This window comes from Sus scrofa, chromosome X (assembly GCF_000003025.6).
Source record: "Sus scrofa isolate TJ Tabasco breed Duroc chromosome X, Sscrofa11.1, whole genome shotgun sequence".
NCBI classification, from domain to species: Eukaryota; Metazoa; Chordata; class Mammalia; order Artiodactyla; family Suidae; genus Sus; species Sus scrofa.
This window is the reverse complement of record NC_010461.5, coordinates 125,229,578-125,253,125: the sequence shown is the minus strand read 5'-3', so window position 1 is coordinate 125,253,125 and position 23,548 is coordinate 125,229,578. Positions and strand designations below refer to the sequence as shown.

Genomic DNA, 23,548 nt, shown 5'->3' with positions numbered 1-23,548 from the left:
ATTGAAAATATTTTCTTCCGATGCACATCTGGACTTTTTTTTTGCTTTTTGCTTTGTCTTTTTTATTTTTTATTTTTTTTTGGCCATGGCTCATGGTGGCTTGATGTGGGGTCTCAGTTCCCAGATCAGAGATTGAACCTGGGCCACAGGGGTGAGAGCATGGAATCCTAACCAGTAGACCACCAGGGAACTCCCTTTAGTTTGTCTTTTGTTGAGTAAAATTTCTTAAAGTCGAATTGGTCAGTATTATCTTATAGAAAATGGTTTATTTGCATTGTTTAAGAAATCTTTCTTTATCCCACAGTCTAAAAGTTCTTTGCTGATGTTTTCTGTCAAGAGCTTTAAAGTTGTGTTTTCGACATATTCTTAATTGATGTGGAATAGACTTTTTTTTCCATGCGGCATGGAGGAGAGTTCCCATTTCATGTCTTCCATACAAATAACCATTTCCAGCTTCAGTTAATGACAACTTACTTTCTTAGCTAACATGGAACCTGCATCATTTACACAGTTACACACATGCCAATGTGTGTTTCTTCATTTTCTAACCCATCTTGTTGCTCAATTATTCTATCCCTCCACCAACATCCCACTGTCTTAATTTCAATAGCTCTCTTCCGTCTCCCCCCCGCCCCCGTGTGGGCGCGTGTGAGTGTGGGTGTGTGTTCCTGTTATAGTTCCTTAAGGGTAATATTGGTGAAGGGAGCCATCAATCACGTGAGCTCAGGCTTTTAGCAGAAAACACTGGGCTATCTGGCTCCAAACTCTTGCCCTTGGATTTTCTCCTCTTGGCCCTGAGCTCCTGGAAGGTCCGACTAAGACTGCATAGAGTAACGAACTGCTTCTACTGGGAATTTACTCCCTTGGGGTCAAGGTGTGTACAGATGGTGAACAGCCCTGAGTTCTGGAAGCTCAGTAAAGGTTCCGTTCAGAATGTCTTTCGTCCTTCAGGCTGCAGTTTTAAGCTACGAAGGTGTCAGGATACGAAGGAATTCTGCTCTAGGATTTGTAAGAAGTGTTGGCTCACTTTGCTTCCACTGATCCCTCAATTTTTTCGTGGCGTGAACAGTAGGAGACGCAGCCTAAGTAAGAACAGTTTGCCGTTGGAGGCAAGCAGGTCTTCCTTCCATCGCTGAACTACAGGCGAAACGTAGATGACAGTGTACCCGCCGCACAGGAGCCTGAAAACGCGTTTCCTCAACGTCCTGTGCCGGCGTCGATTTCCGGGTAGAGCCTGGAGTTGGAGCGGCCGCCAGCACAGCCCGCGGACGCTTCCGCGCCGCCCCCGCGAGCTCGGGGAGACGAAGAGCCCGAGCTCGAGCGGGCGGGGTGGGGGAGGCCCCGCCCAGTCCGGGCCCGGGAGGCGGGCTCGGGGGCGGGGCGGGAGGCGGGCTCGGGGGCGGGGCGGGGCTCCTCCCACGCCCGCCCGGCGCGCCGCCCGCGGGGTGGTGACGGGCCCAGCCGCGCCGCGTTCCCTCGGTCTCCGCCGCCTCCGCCGCCTCCGCGCCGCAGGCCCGGGGCGCTCGCACTCCAGGCTCTGCCCGGCCCCGAGTCTCTGCGTCCCCGCGTCCCCGCGCCCCGGCTCCCGCAGGATGACGCTCAAGGCGAGCGAGAGCGAGGGCGGGGGCAGCATGCGCACGGCGCTCTCCGACCTCTACCTGGAGCACTTGCTGCAGAAGCGCAGCCGGCCCGAGGTGAGCGGCCCCCGGATCCCCCGGGCGCAGCAGGAGGGGCCGGCCCGCGTCTCTAGGCCGCGCCGCCCGCCGCGGCCCTGTCCTCGGGGGTCCTGCCCCCCGGGCGGAGGTCCCGCCCCCGGGGTTCCGTGCGGGACCTCGGGCGCGATGGGTTGTTGCCCCCAACGGAACCTCTGGGCGGGAAACGGAGAGGCCGCGGCCTGGCCAGGGAGCGTCTTAAGGTCAAGGAAAACTTCTCTGTGGACGGAAGTCTGGGTAACGGAGAGACACGAAGGAGCAGATCTGGGAGTAGGTCCGCTCGGTGTTGTTGAGATGCTTGTTTTTGTGTCAGCAAAAAGGCTGTGAAAGCCAACCCCGGCTCTAAAGTGCTCGCTCACCGGCCTCTGCATTTCGGCAGGGCCCCTGGTGCCGGCCGGCGGAGGATCCTTTCGGAGATGATTCTGCCCTCCAGACTCCCGGGGTGGCCGGGACAGAGCTCCCAACCACTGTCCCCAAAGACGCCCAGAGGGGAGGCTGGTCGTCTTCTTCTTATCTCATACTCGTAGATGCGGCTCGCACGCAGCACGTAGGTCTCTCCCGCGGGCGCATCTCTCATTGCAGCCACCAGCCGGCACAGGCCAGCGCCCCTCCGCGCAGCCTGGTGGCCAGGTACCAAGAGAGAGCGGCCGCAGGGACAGAGAAACAGAGAGCGCGCCGGGCAGAAGCACGGTGGCCTTTGAGAACCCAGGGTCCGAACTCACAGTGGGAATCTCTCGTGCACCACAGGGCAGGGCTGTTTCACACTCGCTTTTTACAAGTTAAATGCCTAGTAAGTGGGCCTTCCGAAATGTTTGCTGGATGAGTTGGAGACGGGAGAGCTGGCCGTGAGCGTCGGCCTCGCCTTCTCCTTGCGCGGATGAAGGACCGAAGATCCTCAGGGAAAGCAGACTGGGGCTGTGGGGAACGATTTTGTATCTGCAGAGCTGAGGCACAGCGCACATCCTGCCTGTGGTTTAGATTCTGCACCAGAGTGCAGTGTTCGCACCTGCCTGTCCTTTCAAGTCAAGACCTCGATAGTCGAGGCTGAAATGCGTGCCAGGCTGAGCAGGACACTGCAGTTATTCCGATGAGGGCACGGAATTGGAAGTTAGGCACTAGGAGGAAATCACAGTCTCAAACCACTTGGTTCCTCATAAGCTCGGACATGTGATTTTTTTTTTCTTCCTCACCATCAGCTCACTTGGCTGAGGCTTCACAACCACCGCCCTACACACACACCCCTGGGGGGGGGAGGGCAAAAAACTCCTTTAAATTTACTTCCAGCAATTGTATTGAGTTATAGTCGGTGTACACATAATGCACGAATTTGTGCGGTTCAGTGCTATTTGCCGGATGCATACGTACAACCGTGTAACTCGCCCCATAAGCGTTATGTAGAGCGTCGTGGTCCTTTCGGGTCGTTGGGAACACACTCACTTTGCCTCACCCGGGACTCCTTGCCCAGACCTCGTGCACGGCTGTCTGCGAGGGCGTTCCCGTGTGGCTCCGAGGTTAAGGAACCCGACTGGCATCCATGAGGACGTGGGTTCAATCCCTGGCCACGCTCAGAGGTTAAGGATCTGGCGTTGCCATGAGCTGTGGTGTGGGTGGTGGATGCCGCTCAGATCCGGCGTGGCTGTGGCTGTGCTGCAGGCCGGCAGCTGCAGCTCCGGTTCGACCCCTAGCCTGGGAACCTCCATACGCCGCGGGTGTGGCCCTAAAAAGACAAAAAAGACAGCAACAAAAAAATGCTGTCTGCGCTTGTGGCTGTGCTTGAGAGGCTGTGTGCATTTTTGAAAAAGAGGCCCCGTTGCTACCCTCTGATTGTTGCTGGAGCTGTGAGTTTATCCTGAAACACTGGACACGGGGTCCTGGTAGCCGGTTTGTTTCAGTGTATGAGAGGATCTGAAGAAGCTGAAATAGGAAGACTGGGTAAAGCCAGGAATGAGAAGCACCCCACTTGGGCAAGATATGGCCACGGGAGACTGCACGTGATGAACATGGCTTTGACCCCGTGAACCTGCTGATTCTTATTTCTTGAGGTTCACCGTCCCTGTGGGCTCTTTGCCAGGCTTTGCTGCCAACACGAGGCTCTGCCTCTCGCTCAGGTTTCTCAGCTCTGGAAAATGGACCTGCTCGAAGGGCTCTGGTGATGTTTACCTGACGTAATGCTTTCAAGGAATTCATAAACTTATGTTGGTGAAGGCTTCATTAAGGGGGATTGCTTTCCAGAAAAGTTTTAAAGTCTCAAAACCCAAAGTTTCACTCCTGATCATAACCCATATTTAATATTGGAAAAGTATCGCCTGAAGCTAATTTTGCAAGAGGTTTGAACTGTAGCCTGTCTCCCATGTTTAAGTACGTTTCCTTCCTTAGAAACTCGAAACTAATTTTATAAGCTCTCTTTGGCTTGTTCTTTTTTTTCTTTTTTTCTTTCTCTTTTTAGGGCCACACCTGCAGCATATGTGGAGGTTCTCAGGCTAGGGGTTGAATTGGAGCTGTAGCCACCCAGCCTACACCACAGCCACAGCCACACAGGATCTGAGCAGCGTCTGCGACCTACACCACAGCGCATGGCAACGCTAGATCCTTAACCCACAGAGCGAGGCCAGGGATCGAACCTGCATCCTCATGGATCCTAGTTGGATTCGTTTCCGCTGCTCCACAACGGGAACTTGTGTCCTTGTTCTTTACCGCAATCCTTCCGTGCACCTAAAATTTGTTGCAAAATGCCTAAGACTACATTTCTCTTCAGTCCCGTTTGAAATAGCATTTTCCCCATGACCTGAAGCAATAGGTTGAAAGTCCTGAAACATTCACCTGGGCCTAAAGCTACATTGAAGATGATCCAAGATGGACTTCCTGTTGTGGCTCAGCAGTAATGAACCCGACCAGGATCCATGAGGATGCGGGTTTGATCCCTGCCCTCGCTCAGTGGGTTAAGGAACCGGTGCTGCTGTGAGCGGTGGTGTAGGCCAGCAGCTACAGCTCTGATTTGACCCCTCACCTGGGAACTTCCATACACCTCGTGTGTGGCCGCAAAAGCAAAAAAAAAAAAAAAGAAAAGAAAAGAAAAGAAAATGACCTAAGAAATTCCCTCAGGCTCCAGGTGTTTCATGGGGGAAACCTGTCTGCTGGCGGCACCCTCTGCACTGGGGCAGCTGAGTCGCCGCGCTGGCAGCAGCCCACATGGCCTGCTGTGCCCTCTGCCTCTGCGGGGCCAGTGGAGGAGCCAGGATGCCCAGGCGTGACTGGGGGCTGAGAGGGTGCTGGAGCCGGAGTCTGGAGGATGGACTTGGCAAAGAGCACTCCAGGCAGGGCACAGGCTAGGCTGACGGGGTCTTTTTTTTTTTTTTGACGGGGTCTTGAGACGTTTGCCCAATGTCCCTGGGGCAGGAGAGATGAAATCAGTTGACATTTCATTGATTGCAGACATTTTTCCCCTAAGCAGTGAGTTGCTCAAATCTTTCCCTGTTGCTAAAACAGGAGGGCTCGGTGGAGGGGAAGTGGCCCTGGGGCTGGGAAAGGGGAAGAAAACTCTGAATTAGCAACCAGAATACAACTCTTGTAACATGGAGTTTTCTTTCCAGATTCTTTATTTTCCCTTTTCTCCTTCATGTAGAGAAATATACATCAGCAAAAGCCGTAGACAGGTGACCCTGGAACTACGTAGGGACTGGAGAGGCCAAACCTCCAGGCAGTTAAAAATTGGTTCTAGGGAGTTCCCGTTGTGGCTCAGCGGGTTAAGAATCCAACTAGGATCCATGAGGTTGCGGGTTCGATCCCTGGCCTCGCTCCGTGGGTGAAGGATCCGGCGTTGCCGTGAGCTGGGGTGTGGGTCACAGACGCAGCTCCGATCCCGCGTGGCTGTGGCTGTGGTGTAGGCTGGCAGCTGCAGCTCTGATTCGACCCCTAGCCTGGGAACCTCCATGTGCCGCTGGGTGCGGCCCTAAAAAGCAAAACAGGTTGTGTTAACTTCTAGTTGGCCTTTCTTTATAACCATCATTCCGGCTGTAGAACCAACCCAGTGCGGATCATGTCGTGCCGTGGTATTTACTGCAGAAAAGAGTCTGCTTGGAAGTGGACCTGTGCCGATCGAAGCCGTCACGTGCCAGGGTCCGCTGTGCAGGTTTTCGCTGCACAGCCCCCTGCCCGGCAAGGCCGCTGGGCTGTGCCCCGTCCCCCATCCGCCTCCGCCGCAGGTGCCTGGCGCGTTGCGATCTGGAGAGAGCGGGCGCCCCAAACCCCGGCCCCGCTCGTCACCGCAGCTCTTGTGGTGGGTGCTTTCAGACACCCTGAGGGGCTTGGTTTTCTGTTTCCCGTGCTTCCCCCGAGGCGGAGGCCTCTGCCCTCTTTGCCCAGTGCTTGGCTCCTGGGCCCGGGCCTCCCCCCGAGTCTCCCTGTGGAGACAGTTGGCAAAGAGCCGGACTGTAGGCTGAACAAATGTTTGTTCTCTCCTCCGGTCGCTGTCCCTGGCCCCCCTCCGACTGTGGGATGAGAAAACGGCCGTTTAGGTGCCCCCCCCGCCAAGCTCCTTTGTTGTCGGGTCGTGATCGCAGCTCCCTTGGAGCCTCTGCCCTTTGCACCCACCGCGGCTGCGGCCTCGAGGCCCAGAGCCCGCCCATCCCACGCCCGGGCCATCGCTGCCCCCAAGGGGGGCGGGTTGGAAGCTGTGAAGTGACCTCTGCAGGAGGCAGCCTGGCACCTCTGACCACCAGCAGGACGTTGGGCGCCTCGGGTCCCTCACCAGCCACGTGGCCGTGCTGGTCCTGCTGGCGGGCAGGACTCAGAAAGCCCGGGGAGGACGAGCAGGTGGAATACAGAAGATGGGTGTGTGGCACATGGCAGCGGGTTCCCAGCTGGGGCGTCAGGGGCAGGACAGAGAGCTGGAACGTGGCAGGTGACGTGTCCACCGGACGAGCCAGTGCTCCCGATTGCAGGCTCTCTCTGGGCCTGCCGTGTGGTCGGAAGGCTGGGGCGACTTGTGTCTGAGCCCCCGCTCTTCTGTTGTCGCCACACCCGCCACCGAAGGGCACACGTGCCCCTTCCCCGCTCCCCCGGGTCAGGCTCCACTCTTGCTCTGTGCTCTTCGAGGGCTCAGAGTCGAGGGCCGCGTTTCTCATTTCTGTGGGCTGAGCAACCGAGTGCTTTCTCCTCAGAGCGGTGGACTGTTGGAGGCCCGAGAGCAGGACGATGCTGGATCCTGGAGTTCCCTGGTGGCTCAGCAGGTTAAGGATCTGGCATTGTCACTCCAGTGGCTCAGGTCGCTGCTGTGACACGGGTCCGATCCCTGACCCGGGAACTTCCACGTGCCGAGCTCTCTGGCCCTGCAGTCTCAGACCCGCGGGTCACAGCACGGCGCCACCTTGGCCCTGTGCACACGCACACACTTGGATCGGGTGTGACTGGACACCCTTAGCCTTCTTTCTGTAAGGTGAGGTCGATGAGAAGCCAGGCCCCAAGGAGGCCTTTGCGGGCTGTGTAGACAGGGGGCTCGGGGACGAGCCGGTGGTGGAGAGGACGGTACTTTGCAAGTTCGTTCCTGACCCACCACGTTGGAGGTTTCCGTGTATCTTACTCATCGCTCGAAACTTCTGACTCATCGCCAAGGGGAACATCTCGATGGATAAGCACATTTAAAAGACCAGCCTCTGGGATATTAGCGACTCTTGAACCTTTCTCCCTCGAGAAAGCTCTGCTGAGTCCTTAATTTAAAGGCTGACATGTTAAAAGCAATCTTGGTAATAAAGCTGAATAAGAAGCATATGACGCACGTTTGTCTGCCTGTTCTTGGAACACTGCTGTGGAGGGTTCTACCCCTTACAAAGGTCATCTTACAGTCTGTGGACCGACTTGCTAATCTGTCATTGTTGAGAAGCACAGGTCAATCGTCATAAATGCTTTACTGAGGGTAATTGCCTTGGACCTGCTGTACTTCCTGACGCCCGTAAATGGTACTTGCTGATAAATCCATACAAGTAATTTCTTTTTTTTTTTTTTTAATCTTTTTGTCTTTTTAGGGCCGCTCCCACAGCACATGGAGGTTCCCAGGCTAGGGGTCGAATCAGAGCTGCAGCCGCCGGCCTCCACCCCAGCCACAGCAACTCGGGATCCGAGCCATATCTGCGACCTACACCACAGCTCACAGCAACGCCGGATCCCGAACCCACTGAGCAAGGCCAGGGATCGAACCCGCAACCTCATGGTGCCTAGTCGGATTCATTAACCACTGCGCCACAATGGGAGCTCCCCTGTAGAAGTAATTTCGAAGTTGGGTTTTCAGCTTTCCCAACCACAACTACTGTGAAAAGAGATTTTTTAAGTCATCGTCAAGGAAACTGCTAACTTTTATTTCATGTTCTGAGGCCAGAAATTTGAGATTTGAGCTCGCCATTGATTCATAGTCAGTGAGCCTTGAATTCCTCATTCTACACATTCAATCTGTAACACATGCCCTTGGTGAAAGCGTACACGTAGTACAGATGCTTAATTTGCAAAAAAGCATTTTCTTCCCGCTTGATGCTGCTTTTCTTCCAGTCTTCTCGAGTCCACTTATAGAGATATTTGATCTCATTCTCTTTTTGCATTTTTTTTTCATACAGTCTTCTATCATGGGTCTGTCCTGAGACTGGATAGAGTTCCCTGTGCTGTGCAGCAGGACCCCGTTGCTTGTCCGTTCTCAGTGTCATGCTTTGCATCTACCGACCCCAAACTCCCTCTCCACCTTGGCAACCACAAGTCTCTTCTTCTCCACATCTGAGTCTGTTTCTATTTTGTAGATAGCTTCATCTCTGCCATATTTTAGACTCCACATATAAGTGATATCATAGGATGGCTTTCTCTTTCTGACTTACTTCACTTAGTATGAGAGTCTCTAGTTGCGTCCATGTTGCTGCAAATGATATTATTTTCTCCTTCTTTATGGCTGAGTAGTATTCTATTGTGTATGTGTACCACACCTTCTTCATCCATTCATGTGGCAATGGACATCTGGGTTGTTTCCATGCCTTGGCTCTTATGGATAATGGTGCTGTGCCCCTTGGGGTGCGTGTATCTTTTAGAATTATACTTTTGTCAGAATATATGCCTAGGAGTGGGATTGCTGGATCATATATGGCAGTTCTATATGTCGTTTTCTGAGGACCCTGCATACCGTTCTGCATAGTGGTTGTATCAGTTTATATTCCCACCGACAGCGAAGTCTCTTTAAATGGATCTGTGGCAGTAGCTCTACCTACTTAGAAGAGGTTTTTTTGTTTTTTTTTTTAAATGGTTATTTCCCCAATAGATTTTTTTTTCTACTGTGCAGCACGGTGACCCCGTCACACATACATGTCCACATTCTATTTCGCACAAGATCAGGCTCCATCATAAGTGACCAGACATAGTTCCCAGTGCGACACAGCAGGACTTCATGGCTCATCCATTCCAAAGGCAACAGTCCGCATCTCTGAACCCCAAGCTCCCAACCACCCCACTCCCTCCCCCTCCCCCTTGGCCACCACACGTCTGTTCTCCAAGCCCATGATTTTCTGTTCTGTGCCTTATATTAGACTCCAGGCATAACCTCCTGGGAAGAGTTTTAACCGCATGGTTCCAGGGGAATCTCGGGGTCTGAAAGCCGGCCTGGCTACTGTGTGTTTCTCAAGGATCTGCTACTAGGCTCTCAGTTCTACCTGCCAGCCATTTTGCTTGCTATTTTATGCAGTACCTTCCGCTCTTATCTGCTACAAGGTCACAGATAGTACCGGGTCAGCTTGTAGTGTCGACATGAGCTTGATGTGTGAGTGTAGTTCGGTGCCATTTTGTCATATGTGTAAAAATATGTGACCGCCGCCACGGTGACGCTACGGAGCTGCTCCATCACCACAAAGACCTCCCTGGTGCCACCCTTTTATAGCCACATCTGCCCTCATCACCTTGGCAACCACTAATCCGTTCTCCAGCTCTATAATTTCGTCATCTCAGAATGTTCTTTATTGCTGGGAAATGCTCTGCGGTCTGGATGGACCACAGTCTGTTGAGCTGCTCACCCATTCTAGGCCATTCTAGGCCATTCTGGTTGTTTCCAGGTTTTCGTTATTCTGAATAAAGCGGTTCTGAACCTTTGACTTGTGCTGTTGAGTTTTTAAAGAAAGGACCGCGACCTCTTGGCGAGTGGCTGTACCCTTGTGCATTCGCAGCAGCAGTGGATGGGGGCCGTTTCTTTGCATGCTCACCAGCATTTGCTGTCGGCACTCGTTTTGGGCGTAGCAGTTTGACAGGTGGCATTTCCTTATGGTTTGAACGTGCCCTTTGCCCTGCGTGATAATGATGGGACTGGACGTCTTTTCACATATGCCCATTGGCTCGCCTTCCTGTGTGTTTAGGGAGCTCCGAGCTGGGCTGGTGCTTGGGATTCGGCGCTTTCGCCCCTGCAGCCTGGGTTCGGTCTCCGGTCCGGGAACCGAGATCCCCCATGAAGCCACTGCACACCCCTCCCCCCGCAAGAAAAGCCACAAAAAAACGAAACCCCACAACAACAAAAAAGAACTTTCTGTCTAGCCCTCAATCCTGATGATGGTGTCCTGTGCTTTTTTCCCTAAACCATCTTGGGCTTCGTATATTTAGGTCCATGACCCGTTTGCAGAGGTCTGAGGTCTAGTTCAGTGCTGCTTTCTTTGCCTGCAGGTCTCCCACTGCTGCCGCACCGCCTGCTGGTTGTCGCTGAACGCAGGGAAAGCTATGTCGCTAAAATCAAGCAGAACTTGAGGATACAGCCCCCAGCCCCTCCTGCCTTTCGTGTCTTTGCTCCACTCGACGTCTGGTCTTTAGCTACAGTTGTCTCGTGACTCGTTCTGGGAGGTTCTAGAACAGGAGAGTCAGTACATGGGGTTTGCGATTGTGGCTAGCTGCCGACCCGCCGCTCTGCCCTCTCGCTTCTCCCACTTGAGGTAGCAGGGTGCCCGCGTCACTTCTCATCGTTGCAGCCCCTCGGGCAGCCTGGGCGGCTGTGCGGTGTCCTGCAGTCCTGCTGGTGACACATGAACAGAGCCCACCGGCCTGGGCCTTCTTCCTGCCTTGAAAGCGAAGGTTGGATTGGCAGCTTCTGGGGAGAGGTTCTCGAAGTCTGGGCCCCAGGCTGCTGCGTCCACCTTCCAGGCTCTGCTGTCTTCTCGAACGTTTCGGAACTCTCTCATCCCTTCATTTTCCCTCCTCTCTTTGCTCTCATTGAAACAGGGTCCCCTCCGCCTTGCACCCAAAGCACAGGGACTCAGGCAAGTTCTGTCGCGACAGCATAGAAAGCATGGTACTTTGTAGAGCCTGTGGGAGTGGCAGGTGTTCTTGAAATGACCTGGAAATGCAGGGTCTGAGCGGCGGCCCCGGCCGGGGTTTGCTGCTCCTCCTCAGGCTGCCGGCGCTGCTGTCTGCGTGCTGCTCTCCCATCCTCTTTGCTGCTCCCTGAACGATGCACCTTCACGCGTGGGCCCCGAGACTCCTTCCACAGCCCTGTTTGTTTGGTGCAGCCCGTGGCATGTGCAAGTTCCGGGGTAACCGGAGCCTCCCTAGGGACAGGGCCAGACCCTTAACCCGCCGCACCACCACGGGAGCTCCTAGACCTTCTGTGCGGCCCTGAAAAACACGATGAGGAAGACCCAGGGAAGGGGGCTGCCCCATCCAGACCCCTCGTGGTCTCAGGCCTGGGATCAGGGTGCCTGGGCCTCAGGCTGAACGTGTGTTTCACCTCACGTGCGACATCACTCGCCTGCTTCCCGCTGGCAGCACTTTTTCCGGAGCCAATGGGCTCCTCGGGGGTCTTGATGGAGACGCTTCCGAGCTTGCGTCCGCCTCCTCGTGGCCCGGCATTCTGCTCCTGGAGCCGAGGGAGTTCTCTGTGCGTCCGGCCTCATTGTCTTTTCGGGAGAACTTTTCGTCCTTGGTCGTTGGTTTTCTGGCCCCGCCCACGGCATGTGCAGAACTTCCTGGGACTTTGTCGTTGGGATGAAATAATCCTTGCTTGCAGGCTGGTGCCTCGTCCACGAAATCGCTGCCTCTCTCAGGGCGGGTTCTCGATGCTCACACGTTCCAAAGCGGATGGGGGGGTTCACGGGTTCCGTTTCGTTGGCCGCCTTCTCCCAGGTGACGCAGCTGGTCCATGCTCGCTTCTCAGCCCTTGGTCCTTTGACCTGTCACGTTGGGAGCCGGGTTTGGAATATAAAACGACACTCTTTTGCCAGGGATCGCAGGCCCCGGCACTCTGTCCTCTGCCTCAGCGCCTTCAGGCTGCTAGTGAAGGCGTCCTTCTAGCTTTGCCGTTGTCATGATCAGGTGGCCTTGGGGTTTCCAAAGCGCCGCTTACTTCGTCGTTTGCCCTGACAGGCCCTGTCGCAGCAGGCCAGCGCCGTGGCCGAGGACATGTACACCAACGGCTCCGCCGCCCCAGGCAGCCCCGCGCAGGCCAAGGGGCAGGAGGTGCGGAAGGTGCGGCTCATCCAGTTTGAGAAGGTCACCGAGGAGCCCATGGTAAAGGCTGCCTGTCCCCGCCGGCCCGGCAGCGCCAACGCCCGCTCGAGTTGGGCCCCCCCCGGGGGTAGGAGGGGAATCTGTGCCCCAAGAAATCACCTGCGACAAAGCTCACGGTGCCCTCGTCTCTGTTTCAGGGCATCACGCTGAAGCTGAATGAGAAGCAGTCCTGCACGGTGGCCAGGATTCTCCACGGCGGCATGGTTCACAGACAAGGTGGCCTGGGCTGGGGGTCGTAGGTCACATGTCCCTTGGGGGTTGAGGGACATAGAGCTTAGAATCTTCCAGACCGGGAACATCTTTGTGTTTGTGCCAAGAGATGTTTTGGTGGCGTAAGAGCGGGCTCTTTAGCATAATTTTATGACAAGCTCTTCCTCTGACTTGCCCAGAGCCAGCGTCTCTCCCTCTGAGCATCCTGTACACGTGGTCACGGCAGTATTTTTCCACGTGGTTAACACTCGAGCCATTACTTTATGCAGCCCCTGCGTTCAACTTTGACTACATGACAATGAGGAAAACAGGCCATGTCTACCTCCTGGGGCCAGGAGTGAAACTGAGAAAATAGTAAAGAAGTAACTGACACTGACCGTTGTACCTCTTATTTTTTTGTCTTTTTGTCTTTTTAGGGCCGCACACGCGGCATATGGAGGTTCCCGGGCCAGGGGTGGAATTGGAGCCATAGCCACCAGCCTATGTCACAGCCACAGCAACGCGGGATCTGAGCCGCGTCTGCGACCTGCACCACAGCTCACGGCAACACCGGATCCTTCACCCACTGATGGAGGCCAGGGATCGAACCCGCAACCTCATGGTTCCTAGTCGGATGCGTTAACCATTGCGCCACGACGGGAACTCCCTGTTGTACTCTTTAATGTGAAGCTGCCATCAGCCATCAGATGCATGGTTTGGGACCCGCGCGTTGTTCTTTTGTCTAGGGTAGCACACGTGTTGACAGCCACTCTTCCGTGGCCCCTAGGCAGGAACTTCGGCAGTCGGTAGCATTCGGAGCTCTTGGATGAACAGCAGAGAAACATCGACCTTGCTAGTGTCTCTGCAGCCGGGCCACAGCCTCTGGACATCAGTAGGGCCTCTGGTGCAGGGAACTGAGGCCAAAGTGCTTTTATTCTGCTGTTGGGGTCCTGAGGCCAGGGAGGCTGGGTGTCACGTGGTGGTTGGATACCATGCTCCGAGCATCGCCGCCGCTTTTCTGTGCCGACTGCTACTTGAGCTTCTCTTCTTCTGCAACAGGTTCCCTCCACGTCGGGGATGAGATCCTAGAAATCAATGGCACCAATGTGACAGATCACTCGGTGGATCAGCTGCAGAAGGCGATGGTGCGTATCTTGACCTCACGAAGGGGCAGTCGACCTCATTTTTCTGTCAGTGTTTATACCTCGTTGCAGGGACTCTTACCACTGCTAATCTTGACCGTGTGCGAGAAGTGACAGCTCTCTGCTTTCATTCAGTAAACGTCTAAAGCGAGGCAAACAACCCAGAGTGTCTATCCGGAAAGAACATTGGGAGCTCCCGTCGTGGCTCAGCAGTGACCAACCTGACTGGCATCCATGAGGACGCAGGTTCAATACCCAGCCTCGCTCAGGGGGTTAAAGGATCCAGCATTGCCATGAGCTGTGGCGTAGGCCGGCAGCTGCAGCTCCGATTAGACCCCTAGCCTGGGAACCTCCATATGCCGTGGGTGCAGACCTAAAAAGGCAAAAAAAAAAAAAAAAAAATTGGGCGGGGTGTCACAACACCTCAGTCTTTAATGGCAGGTCAGTTAGCTTCTCTAAGTCATCTGTAAAATGAGGTTGGTAGTAATTGCCTTTTTTTTTTTTTTTTTTTTTTTTTGGCTTCTTAGGGGCTGCCTTTGTGGCATATGGAAGTTCTCAGGCTAGGCATCGAATCAGAGTGACAGCCACTGGCCTGCACCACAGCCACACCAGATCTGAACCACATATGCACCCTACACCACAGCTATGGCAACACCAGATCTTTAATTAAGCCACCGAGCAAGGCCAGGGATGGAACCTGCATCCTCATGGATCCTCGTCAGGTTCATAACCTGCTGAGCCACACCGGGAACTCCCAGTAGTTGCTCTTATGTAATCGATTGGTTATGAACAGTGAACGGGATATAATAGCTGAAAGTCGAATGTGCTTTTTCGATTCAGTTGATGATATTTGTCAGGCAGCGCCTATGAGCCCGGATCGTGCTTGGTGTCTGCCCCCAAATTGGACATGAATCTGATCCAACCGTTTTCTCGGTTCAGCTGATGATTTCTAGGACCTGTAGAGGGACAAGCATGTCCCTACCCCGTGCTGAAGTCTAGGGCCAACCGCCCAGTCCCTTCCACGCAACAAAAGACTAGAAAAGGAGGCAGCGTGGGGGGTACGGGCAGAGGAAGCGGCTTGCGAGGCCCGTCAGCCAGGCACACGGTGCGGCGCTTTGTTTGGATCCTGATGCAAAGACGGTGCCGAACTGCAGGCCCGAGACCCACGCGGTGGTCAGAGTTTCAGCCATGTCCTTGACCTTCTCCTTTGTAAACAGCCCCGCCAGTCACCTGTCCTCCCCACCCTCTGGAGCGGCCACAAACCCTGATTATAGATGTTCGTTCTGAGCCGATCCCTTCGTCCTGTGTAGACAATGTTTCAAATGTGTGAACATTCGCACTGTGTGCTTCTTTTTGATTTACGCAAATACAATCAACTGCCTGAAAGTTAATATGTGTCATGTGGCAAAAGACACCATAAACAATAGGCTGAGAAAAATATTAGCTGTGCATATAATAGGTAGATAGTTAATAACTCTAATTATTTTTGTCTTTTTAGGGCCGCACCCGCGGCATATGGCAGTTCCCAGGCTGGGGGTCAAATCAGAGCTAGAGTTGCCGGCCTACGCCAGAGCCACAGCAAGACCACATCCCAGCCGCATTTGCGACCTACACCCCAGCTCACAGCCACGCCGGATCCTTAACCCCCTGAGCAAGGCCAGGGATCGAACCCATGTCCTCATGGATCCTAGTTGGTTTCGTTCCCACTGCGCCACGACAGGAACTCCAACTCTAAAATTTAAAGTACTCCGAAACTTTATTATGAAAAGAAAAACAACCGCATAAAGAACCAGACAAAGGATATAAGAATAAAAAGCGTATAGCCAATAAGCTTTTGAAAAGATGGTCAATTTTGTTTACGGTAATACAATTACAAAATAAAGCAACCATGCAATACTCTCCACCCATCATATTTGCGGAGATTTAAAGGGAATGTTAGAGTTCCCTAGTGGCTCAGTGGGTTAAGGATCTGGCATCGTCACTGCTGTGGCTTGGGTCGCTGCTAGGACACAGGTTTGATCCCTGGCCCAGGAACTTTCGCATGTGGTGGGCACAGCCAAAAAATAATAAATACATCAAAGGAATGTTAATATGTAATTCTGGTGAGTTTCAAGGGTAAGGGCCTCTCATATACTCCTGGTCATAGTAGAATTTCTTTGGTCTTTTAGAAAAGTCATTTGAGGATAGCTATTAATATATTTTTACCCTTCGATTCAGCACTTCCATCATGGGTTTCTATATAAATCAAATGCAAATATATAAAGACAAATGTTCAAGGATGTCTGTTCTAGCAGACTGTAGATTTTAAAAAAACTGGAAACATGGAGTTCCCGTCGTGGCTCAGTGGTAACAAACCCGACTAGGAACCATGAGGATGTGGGTTCGATCCCTGACCTCGCTCAGTGGGTTAAGTAAGGATCCGGCGTGGCTGTGAGCTGTGGTGTAGGTCGCAGACTCGGCTCGGATCCCGTGTGGCTGTGACTGTGGCGCAGGCCGGGTGGCTATAGCTCTGATTTGACCGCTCGCCTGGGAACCTCCGTATGCCGCGGGTGCGGCCCAAAAAACCAAAAAAAACCGAAACACACCTGCCAACCATGGACCTGGCCAATGATGGCGATGATGGCAGAGCCATTGAAGCGGATGCGCGGGGTCTTCGCGCATCAACTAGTGAAGTAAAGCAAGCTAGACAGGAACGCGTGCAGCATAATCCCGTTTTTGTGATAAACAGCAACACATGCATGTGAATATGTACATGTGTGTGTAAATATGTGTGATGTTTTTATTGGTGCAGATATGTGTGCTAGGGTTCATTTTAGGTACTGCTGGAACTTTGGGGGTCGACTCGGGACATTCTTCTTTGTACGTCTCCGTGTCATCGTGCTGGGTTATGGGGCACATGACACTTGCGTTGAAGGAGGGGTCATCCTGCAAGATGGCTCTTGGGACTTGGAGAGACTGGAAACATGAGTTAATGCAATTCATTCAAGTTAGTTTTACTTCACGATTTTTTTTCACCTTTCTTCTTGAATAGAAAGAAACCAAAGGAACCATCTCCTTAAAAGTGATTCCCAACCAGCAAAATCGGCTGCCTGCGCTGCAGGTGGGTGGCAACTTTGTGTCTGTTGCGACGATGGCAGGATTCAGGCCCAGTGGTGTGAGTCTCAGTATCTCAGTGACGCTTGCTGAACAAAACCAGCCCGTGTTATAACCGGCAGGGCTTCTTTTTGGGGAGTTGGCTATGTTCGCAATTCACACAGAGCTTATCATGGGTGGAAGAGGAATTTTTCAGAAAATCGCCTGAAGTTTGTCACAGGTTACTTATAGTATGATGGTATAATTTCATTTTTAAGTAAACGTTCTTTTTTTTTTTTTTTTTTTTTGCTTTGCTTTTTAGGGCTGCACTCTTGGCATATGGAGGTTCCCAGGCTAGGGGTCCAATCAGAGCTATAGCCGCCGGCCTACACCAGAGCCACAGCAACTCGGGATCCGAGCCACATCTGCGACCGACACCACAGCTCACGGCAACGCCGGATCCTTAACCTGCTGAGTGAAGCCAGGGATTGAACCTGCAACCTCATGGTTCCTAGTGGGATTCGCTAACCACTGAGCCACGACGGGAACTCCCAGATTGATTTTTACAGTTGCATGGAAATGTATTCAGTAGAGGACCATGTTTAATTAATTCCCCATCCTTGGAAAATTAGGAGGTTTGCATGTGTCGTCACTGACGGCCTCTGCGGATCAGAGGGTGTCCACATTCCCAGACTTGGCTCTCATTCCTGCTGTTTACGTCACACGCTCAGGACAGGATTTGTCACGGGAACAGACGCATTTCCCGGAGTCGCTGCTTTGTCCTGAGAGGCCGGCTGCGCCCTGGTGGCCGCCCACACGTGAACAGAGAGGCGGTTCGGCTGACCTGGGCCTGGCTCGCGGCCCTGCCCTCCCTGAAGTCCGGCCGGGCCCGGCCCGGCCCCCTTTGTTTTCAGCAGCACGTTCTCCTTCCAGGCGCTGAGGCCGTCCCCGTGCCTTCTCTTTCAGATGTTCATGCGGGCCCAGTTCGACTACGACCCCAGAAAGGACAACCTGATCCCTTGCAAGGAGGCCGGCCTGAAGTTTGCTACCGGCGACGTCATCCAGATCATCAACAAGGACGACAGCAACTGGTGGCAGGGGCGAGTGGAAGGCTCCGCCAGGGAGTCCGCGGGCTTGATCCCTTCTCCCGAGCTGCAGGAGTGGTGAGTGGCTTTGTTGCGCTGCAGAACGACCCCGGGCCAAGAGGCCAGCCCGGCGGGCTTTTCACGCACCCGGCTTCCCGGTCGGAGCCAGGGTGGGCACAGCGGAAGCCCCCAAGCCCGGGACATGTTGTTCGGAAGTCCGCTTGTGGAGGCAGTGCTGAGGCCCAAGTGTGTGGGCGGCCAAGGCCGACCCAGAGAGGAGAGGGAAATCCCGCTAGATGCCAGGAGCAACGGGGGCTCCAGCCACCCCCGGAGCGTATTAATGAGACGTGGAATCCGCGCCATAGGCTACAAAGCGTATTTCCTTTAAAAAAGGACATCAGGAGTTCCCGTCGTGGCACAGATGAAGCGAATCCGACTAGGAACCCGGAGCTTGTGGGTTCGAGAGGCCCTGGGTCAGAGAGGGAAGGGGAGCGGGGGTGAGAGAGGGCCACACGCGGGCCGTGAGGGGCGCAGAGAGAGCCGGGGGCAGGTGCAGGGAAGGAGGCGGGTGACCCGGGCTGTCTCTCCCACCAGGCGAGTGGCGAGCACAGCGCAGTCGGCCCCGAGCGAGGCTCCGAGCTGCAGTCCCTTCGGGAAGAAGAAGAAGTACAAGGACAAGTACCTGGCCAAGCACAGCGCGAGTAAGCGTCCGGCTGCGGCTCCCGGGACCCACGGGGCGCGCAAGGCGGGCCGCGTCCCCTCTGCTGCCCCTGGGCCTTGCCCCCCGGGCCCGGCCCACGGCCCGCACGGCCGCCGCGTGTCCGTGTCCGCCGCCTTCCAGACCTTTCCGCCCGAGCGCGACCCAGTGCAGGGTCTGAGCAGCCCCGCGCCAGGCAGGCGTCCCCGAGGGCTGGGTCTGCCTGTGTTCCTGGCCTGCTGAGCTTGGAAACACCCGAAAACGCGCGCCGGTCCGAGCGGACTGCAGGAAACGTGGGAATGTGCCAGTTAGACGCCGCCCTCCCGCTCCTGCCCGTGCGCTTCTGGATCAAAACAGGAAGGCGAGCAGCTCCCGGAACCTGAAATCCCTGCGCCGGCAGGAGGCCTCGCCGCTGGGGGGACAGAGCCAGGCCCGGGCTGGGGGCCCCATCCGTGCCCCCGACGTCGGCGCGGCTGCTGGCGGCTGGGGGGCGGGACGCGGGCGACAGACTGGGGAGGGGGGTGGACGGGGAGGCGGGCGGGCAGTGGCCACCCGGACGCGCCGCCGTCACCCGCGCCCCCTGCTTGTCCCGGACACTGTCCCGGCTCCCGAGGGAACTTTGCTGGGTTTCTTCGTCTTTAGTTTTTGACCAGTTGGATGTCGTCTCCTACGAGGAGGTGGTTCGGCTGCCCGCGTTCAAGAGGAAGACGCTGGTGCTGATTGGTATCTGCCCGCAGCCTGGGGCCCCCTCCCCTCCCTCCGAAAAGGGCAGTGAGAGGCGGAAGCAAAAAGGCACACCCGAGGACTCTGTAGGGCCATGACCGGGACACCCCCCACCCCCGGGGTTCACCTTAGAAGCTAAAGGAAACCCGGCAGGAGTCCGAGCAGCTAATTCTCTCAGGTGCTCTGTGCACCTGCCGGCGCTCGGGTGTCCCCCCCACGCGGCTTTAACCGGCACAGCAGGGGACCCGAGAGCGCGGGTGGGGCCCCCTGACATGCCGCGTGCGTCCGGGCTGAAGAGATTAGCCGGGTTAGAGGATCTACATCCGGGTTCTGTTTAAAGTTCAGCACAAACTCTGGCTTCAGTTCCGTTCCCTTAGCTTTGGAGAGCGCCCAGCAGAGCGCGTATGCCTAGAAAATAAACAGCACATCCCGAGAGTGAGCTGGCTCCTCCGTGCAGATGACAGGCTCTGAATCCTGATCCTTAGCCTGTGGGAAGGGCCTCGAATCCTCCTCCACTTAAAGCAGTGCTTGTCCCTGACCCCAGCCTGGAAGCTGTGCCAACTCACTGTCACCTGTTGGTGATGTCAGGCTCTGCCCATTCATGTTCCAAGCCCCAGCTTTGTTTGGGGGGAAGAGACGGGAGCCCCCATTTGCCTCACAGCGGCCTCTGTGTTCTCCCTTCTCCCTCACGCAGGAGCCAGCGGGGTGGGCCGGAGCCACGTCAAGAGTGCCCTGCTCAGCCGGAACCCGGAGAAGTTCGCCTACCCCGCGCCCTGTGAGTAGCTGGCTCGGGGTCAAGAGTGGCTTTTTGCTCTGTGATTCTACCTTAAATGTTTGATTACAGAAACAGACGAGTGGTTCCCGCTGTGGTGCAGCGGGATCAGTGGTGTCTCTGCAATGCCAGGACGCAGGCTGGCTCCCTGGCCCAGCGCTGTGGGTCAAAGGATCCGGTGTTGCCGCAGCTGTGGTTACTGCTGCAGCTCGGATCTGATCCCTGGCCCGGGAACTCCATATGCCCCGGGGTGGCCAAACTGAAAAAGAAAGCAAGAGAAACATGAACATTTGGGTCTAAGATCCACATTTGTACCCATAATTGCTCCACATAACAAAGGAGCAATGCTGTTTGTCTCCCTAGCAGAAGCCGTGCTAGCCGTTTTTATCCTGCTCTTAAAAATGAAGTAAATAATGTTCTTAAAAACTTACATTACTTTTTCCATTTTATTTGTGGTATCAACATCTTCCCATATGCCCGCATCACTCTGAGCGCTCTTCCAGGCCCACTCGTTTTCACGGACTATTTTCCCAGTCACAGCCGTGCTCAGGCAGACCCCCGCGTGGCAGCGGCTGCCCAGAGAGAAGAAGCGGGCTGGGGGTCAGGTGGATGCTGAGATCCTTTCCAGCTCCAGAAGTGAATCTGTGGAGAAAGCTGGATGCTGAACCTGCTAGTGTTTTTTTCCTTGCCTCTCCACGTTTGCCTTTAGGGACATTCTGGGGTCAGAAAGCAGAAGGCTGTGGAGGTAGAACTGCCGGACGGCTGTTCCGACGAGTACCGATATGAGTTAGTTGTGTTCTTTCCAAAGGATGAGGAGGAGCCTTGACCTTAAGGAAATCCTGCCTGTAGCTTGTAGATCTGTCTGGAAAACATTTCCCGCCGTCACGCCTTCATTTCTGAGCTCCAGCGTCCCCGGGGCAAGGGGGATAGGCGAGCTGTCAGCCGGGCCTCGGGGGCAGGCCCTCTTGGATCGATGGGTCAGGGCTCTGGGGTCTCCCGCAGATACCACGCGGCCGCCCAGGAAGAGCGAGGAGGACGGCGGGGCTTATCACTTCATCTCCACGGAGGAGATGACGCGCAGCATCTCTGCCAACGAGTTCTTGGAGTTCGGCAGCTACCAGGGCAACATGTTTGGCACCAAGTTTGAAACCGTGCATCAGATTCATCAGCAGGACAAGATCGCCATCCTTGACATTGAGCCACAGGTGGGTGGGAAAGGGGCCCGTGGGAATCCTGGGGAACAAGGGCCGGGCTTGGGGCGGACGCTGGTTGGCAGGAGTGCGTCGCGGCTGCCAACTCCGGTCTTTGCGCTTCTTCCTTCCTCCACCTCCTCTTTCCCAGACCCTGAAGATCGTTCGGACAGCAGAACTTTCGCCTTTCATTGTGTTCATCGCACCTACTGACCAGGGCGCTCAGGTGGGCATGAAGCTCTGGCGCGAGGCCCGGGAAGGGGACAGCTGTTCCCGCGCGAGAGAGGCCAGTGGCCACGCTCTGCAGCGGGACGGACACGTCCGTCACTGCCAGCCACGCAGAGGTGGACCATGGGGCAGGTCCTGACACGGCCGCCGTGCAGGCTTGAGAGGGACGAGCAGGGGTCGGGGAGGAACAGAGGGACCCCGCCTGCTGCATACCCACCCTCCAGCACGCCCGTCTCCCGGGGCGCTGGCTGTTCATAAGTCATATACTCTGGTCGTCAGCCGCCCGGTGCCTGTGGCATCTCACGGGTGCAGATGGACCTACGGGAAACTCCAGGTGGCATGGCCGGGTCAACGAACGTGTGGCCCGGGCAGCGGGCACGTGCCCCCACTTGCAGTCTTGGCCACAGCGGCAGCCCTGCGCTTGCAGCTTTTTTTCGCTGGAAGGGCCTGAGTGGCGGGTCAGGCTGCTGAGGGCTGCGAACTGCCTGGTCAGGTCCTTGGCGTATTGCTTGGGGTACCAGCCTTTGTTTCATTTCTCGGGAATTCCGCGGGGGTAACCAGCCCCTTGTGACGTCAGCTGTGCGTCCCCCCCAACCACCCCCACCCCCCACCCCCCGGGGCGGCCTGTCCTTCAGTGTTTATTGCGGCCCCGACGGGGTTCCTTTTGTGGAGTTGAGTTCTCAGGCACGTCCTCCAGAGTTTAAGGGCATAGGCGCGTGATTCAGAGCCAGGTGACGGGCACAGCCATCAGTGGCCACTGCAGATCTGTCTCTGGCCTGTCCGGCGGGGCGCGGACAGCCTGCTCATCCGTGCTCTCTCCTTTGCAGACGGAGGCCCTGCAGCAGCTGCAGAAGGACTCGGAGGCCATCCGCAGCCAGTACGCTCACTACTTCGACTTGTCGCTGGTCAACAATGGTGTCGACGAAACGCTGAAGCAGCTGCAGGAAGCCTTCGACCAGGCGTGCACTTCTCCGCAGTGGGTGCCTGTGTCCTGGGTTTACTAACTCGCGCTGCCCTTTGCTTTAAGACCGCCAGGTCGCCCCGGCTCGTTTTCTGTCAGCTTCCAGCTCTCCACAGCTGTCCTCGTGAGGCAAGTGGGTTTGTCTGGCTCCAGCTGCTGCTCAGGATTTCCAAAGGCTCTCTGGAAATCAGGGGCCGGAGGCCCTGCGCCGAGGCAGCTGCTCACCGGAGATGGCACGCGAGGGGAGGCAGAGCGAAGAGCCCGTCCCTCTAAAGCCTGCACTCCCTCCGCTGCCGTCCCGCTGGGCTTCTCCTTTGCTTTCAAAAAAGCGTTACCTGCAACTTTCTAAATGCCACCCTGAACCAGCTGTGCAATAGGACGCCGTGTGCACTAGGCAAACCCTCAAAAGCAATAAACGTGTCGCTGTGTTTAAACGCCAATGACCTGGCAACTCTCTGGGTTTCTACCTGCGGCCCCAGCCTCGGGGAGGGGCTTTATCTCCTGCCCCCAGAAGAGGGCACGCAGTGGGCTCTCTCCGGGGTCAGGCTTGGAGGCGGCGGCGGCAGCGGAAGCTGGAGGGGAGGGCGTGCAGAGGCTGGTGACCAGGTCCCGCCCCAGCAGGGAGCGCGGCCTGAGGTCCTTGGCGGGCCCTTGCCGCCCAAGCTGCCGTCTCCACCTAACAGCCAGTCCTCTGAGCGTTTCGCTCTACTCTCCAGACGTGGCTTCACGGCACCCACCGCGACGTCCCAGGTTAAACTAACTTGTCCACACACAGCCGGGACGCACAGCAGCCCCAAGGCACTCACCCTGATGGGACCCCATCCAGGGCACACGCCAAACTTGCTGCTGATGCTTAGCAGAGGCCTACACTATGGTGGCGCTTGGAGCAGGGAGGACCAGCCTCCTGACCGCAGTGATTTTGGTACCGAAGGAGGCGGCGTCTCAGAGCTCTGCTCTCACCAAAGGCTCCAGATTCCCAACAGCCACCGCCCCTCCCCGCAGACCACCTCCTGGCAATTCATCCAGCCGCCAGCACAGGAGCCTGCCCATCCCTCCGCCCCGCTGGCAGCCCCCGAGCATTTACTAGCCGCTCTCGAGCGGTTGGTTGATCACTGAGTTTGTTAAGAGCCCCTCGTACCTAGTCAATGTCTTGAGTGAAGATTCCAGAATACCTGATCCCATGCCAAATGAAAGGCCCAAAGGCGGAGAAAGGGAAGGCATCAAATTGCAAGTAGGCCATGAAGGTCCTACCTTTTTTTAATGAAAATACATTT

The 23,548-nt window shown here is 55.6% G+C and overlaps 1 protein-coding gene across 2 annotated transcripts; it reads left to right on the top strand.

Moving 5' to 3' along the window:
* Positions 742-22,714, top strand: MPP1 (membrane palmitoylated protein 1). Of its 2 annotated transcripts, none has more exons than XM_021080526.1 (12): positions 742-874; positions 12,072-12,215; positions 12,353-12,431; positions 13,464-13,549; positions 16,578-16,646; positions 17,585-17,781; positions 18,298-18,404; positions 19,043-19,123; positions 19,818-19,898; positions 20,898-21,100; positions 21,237-21,311; positions 22,141-22,714. In XM_021080526.1, exons 2-12 carry the CDS (start codon positions 12,108-12,110, stop codon positions 22,315-22,317), a joined length of 1,263 nt encoding a protein of 420 aa, XP_020936185.1. In that variant the 5' UTR covers positions 742-874; positions 12,072-12,107; the 3' UTR covers positions 22,318-22,714. The 2 variants fall into 2 exon arrangements, with proteins under 2 accessions (XP_020936185.1, XP_003135572.1); XM_003135524.4 differs by lacking the exon at positions 742-874 and adding an exon at positions 1,408-1,694.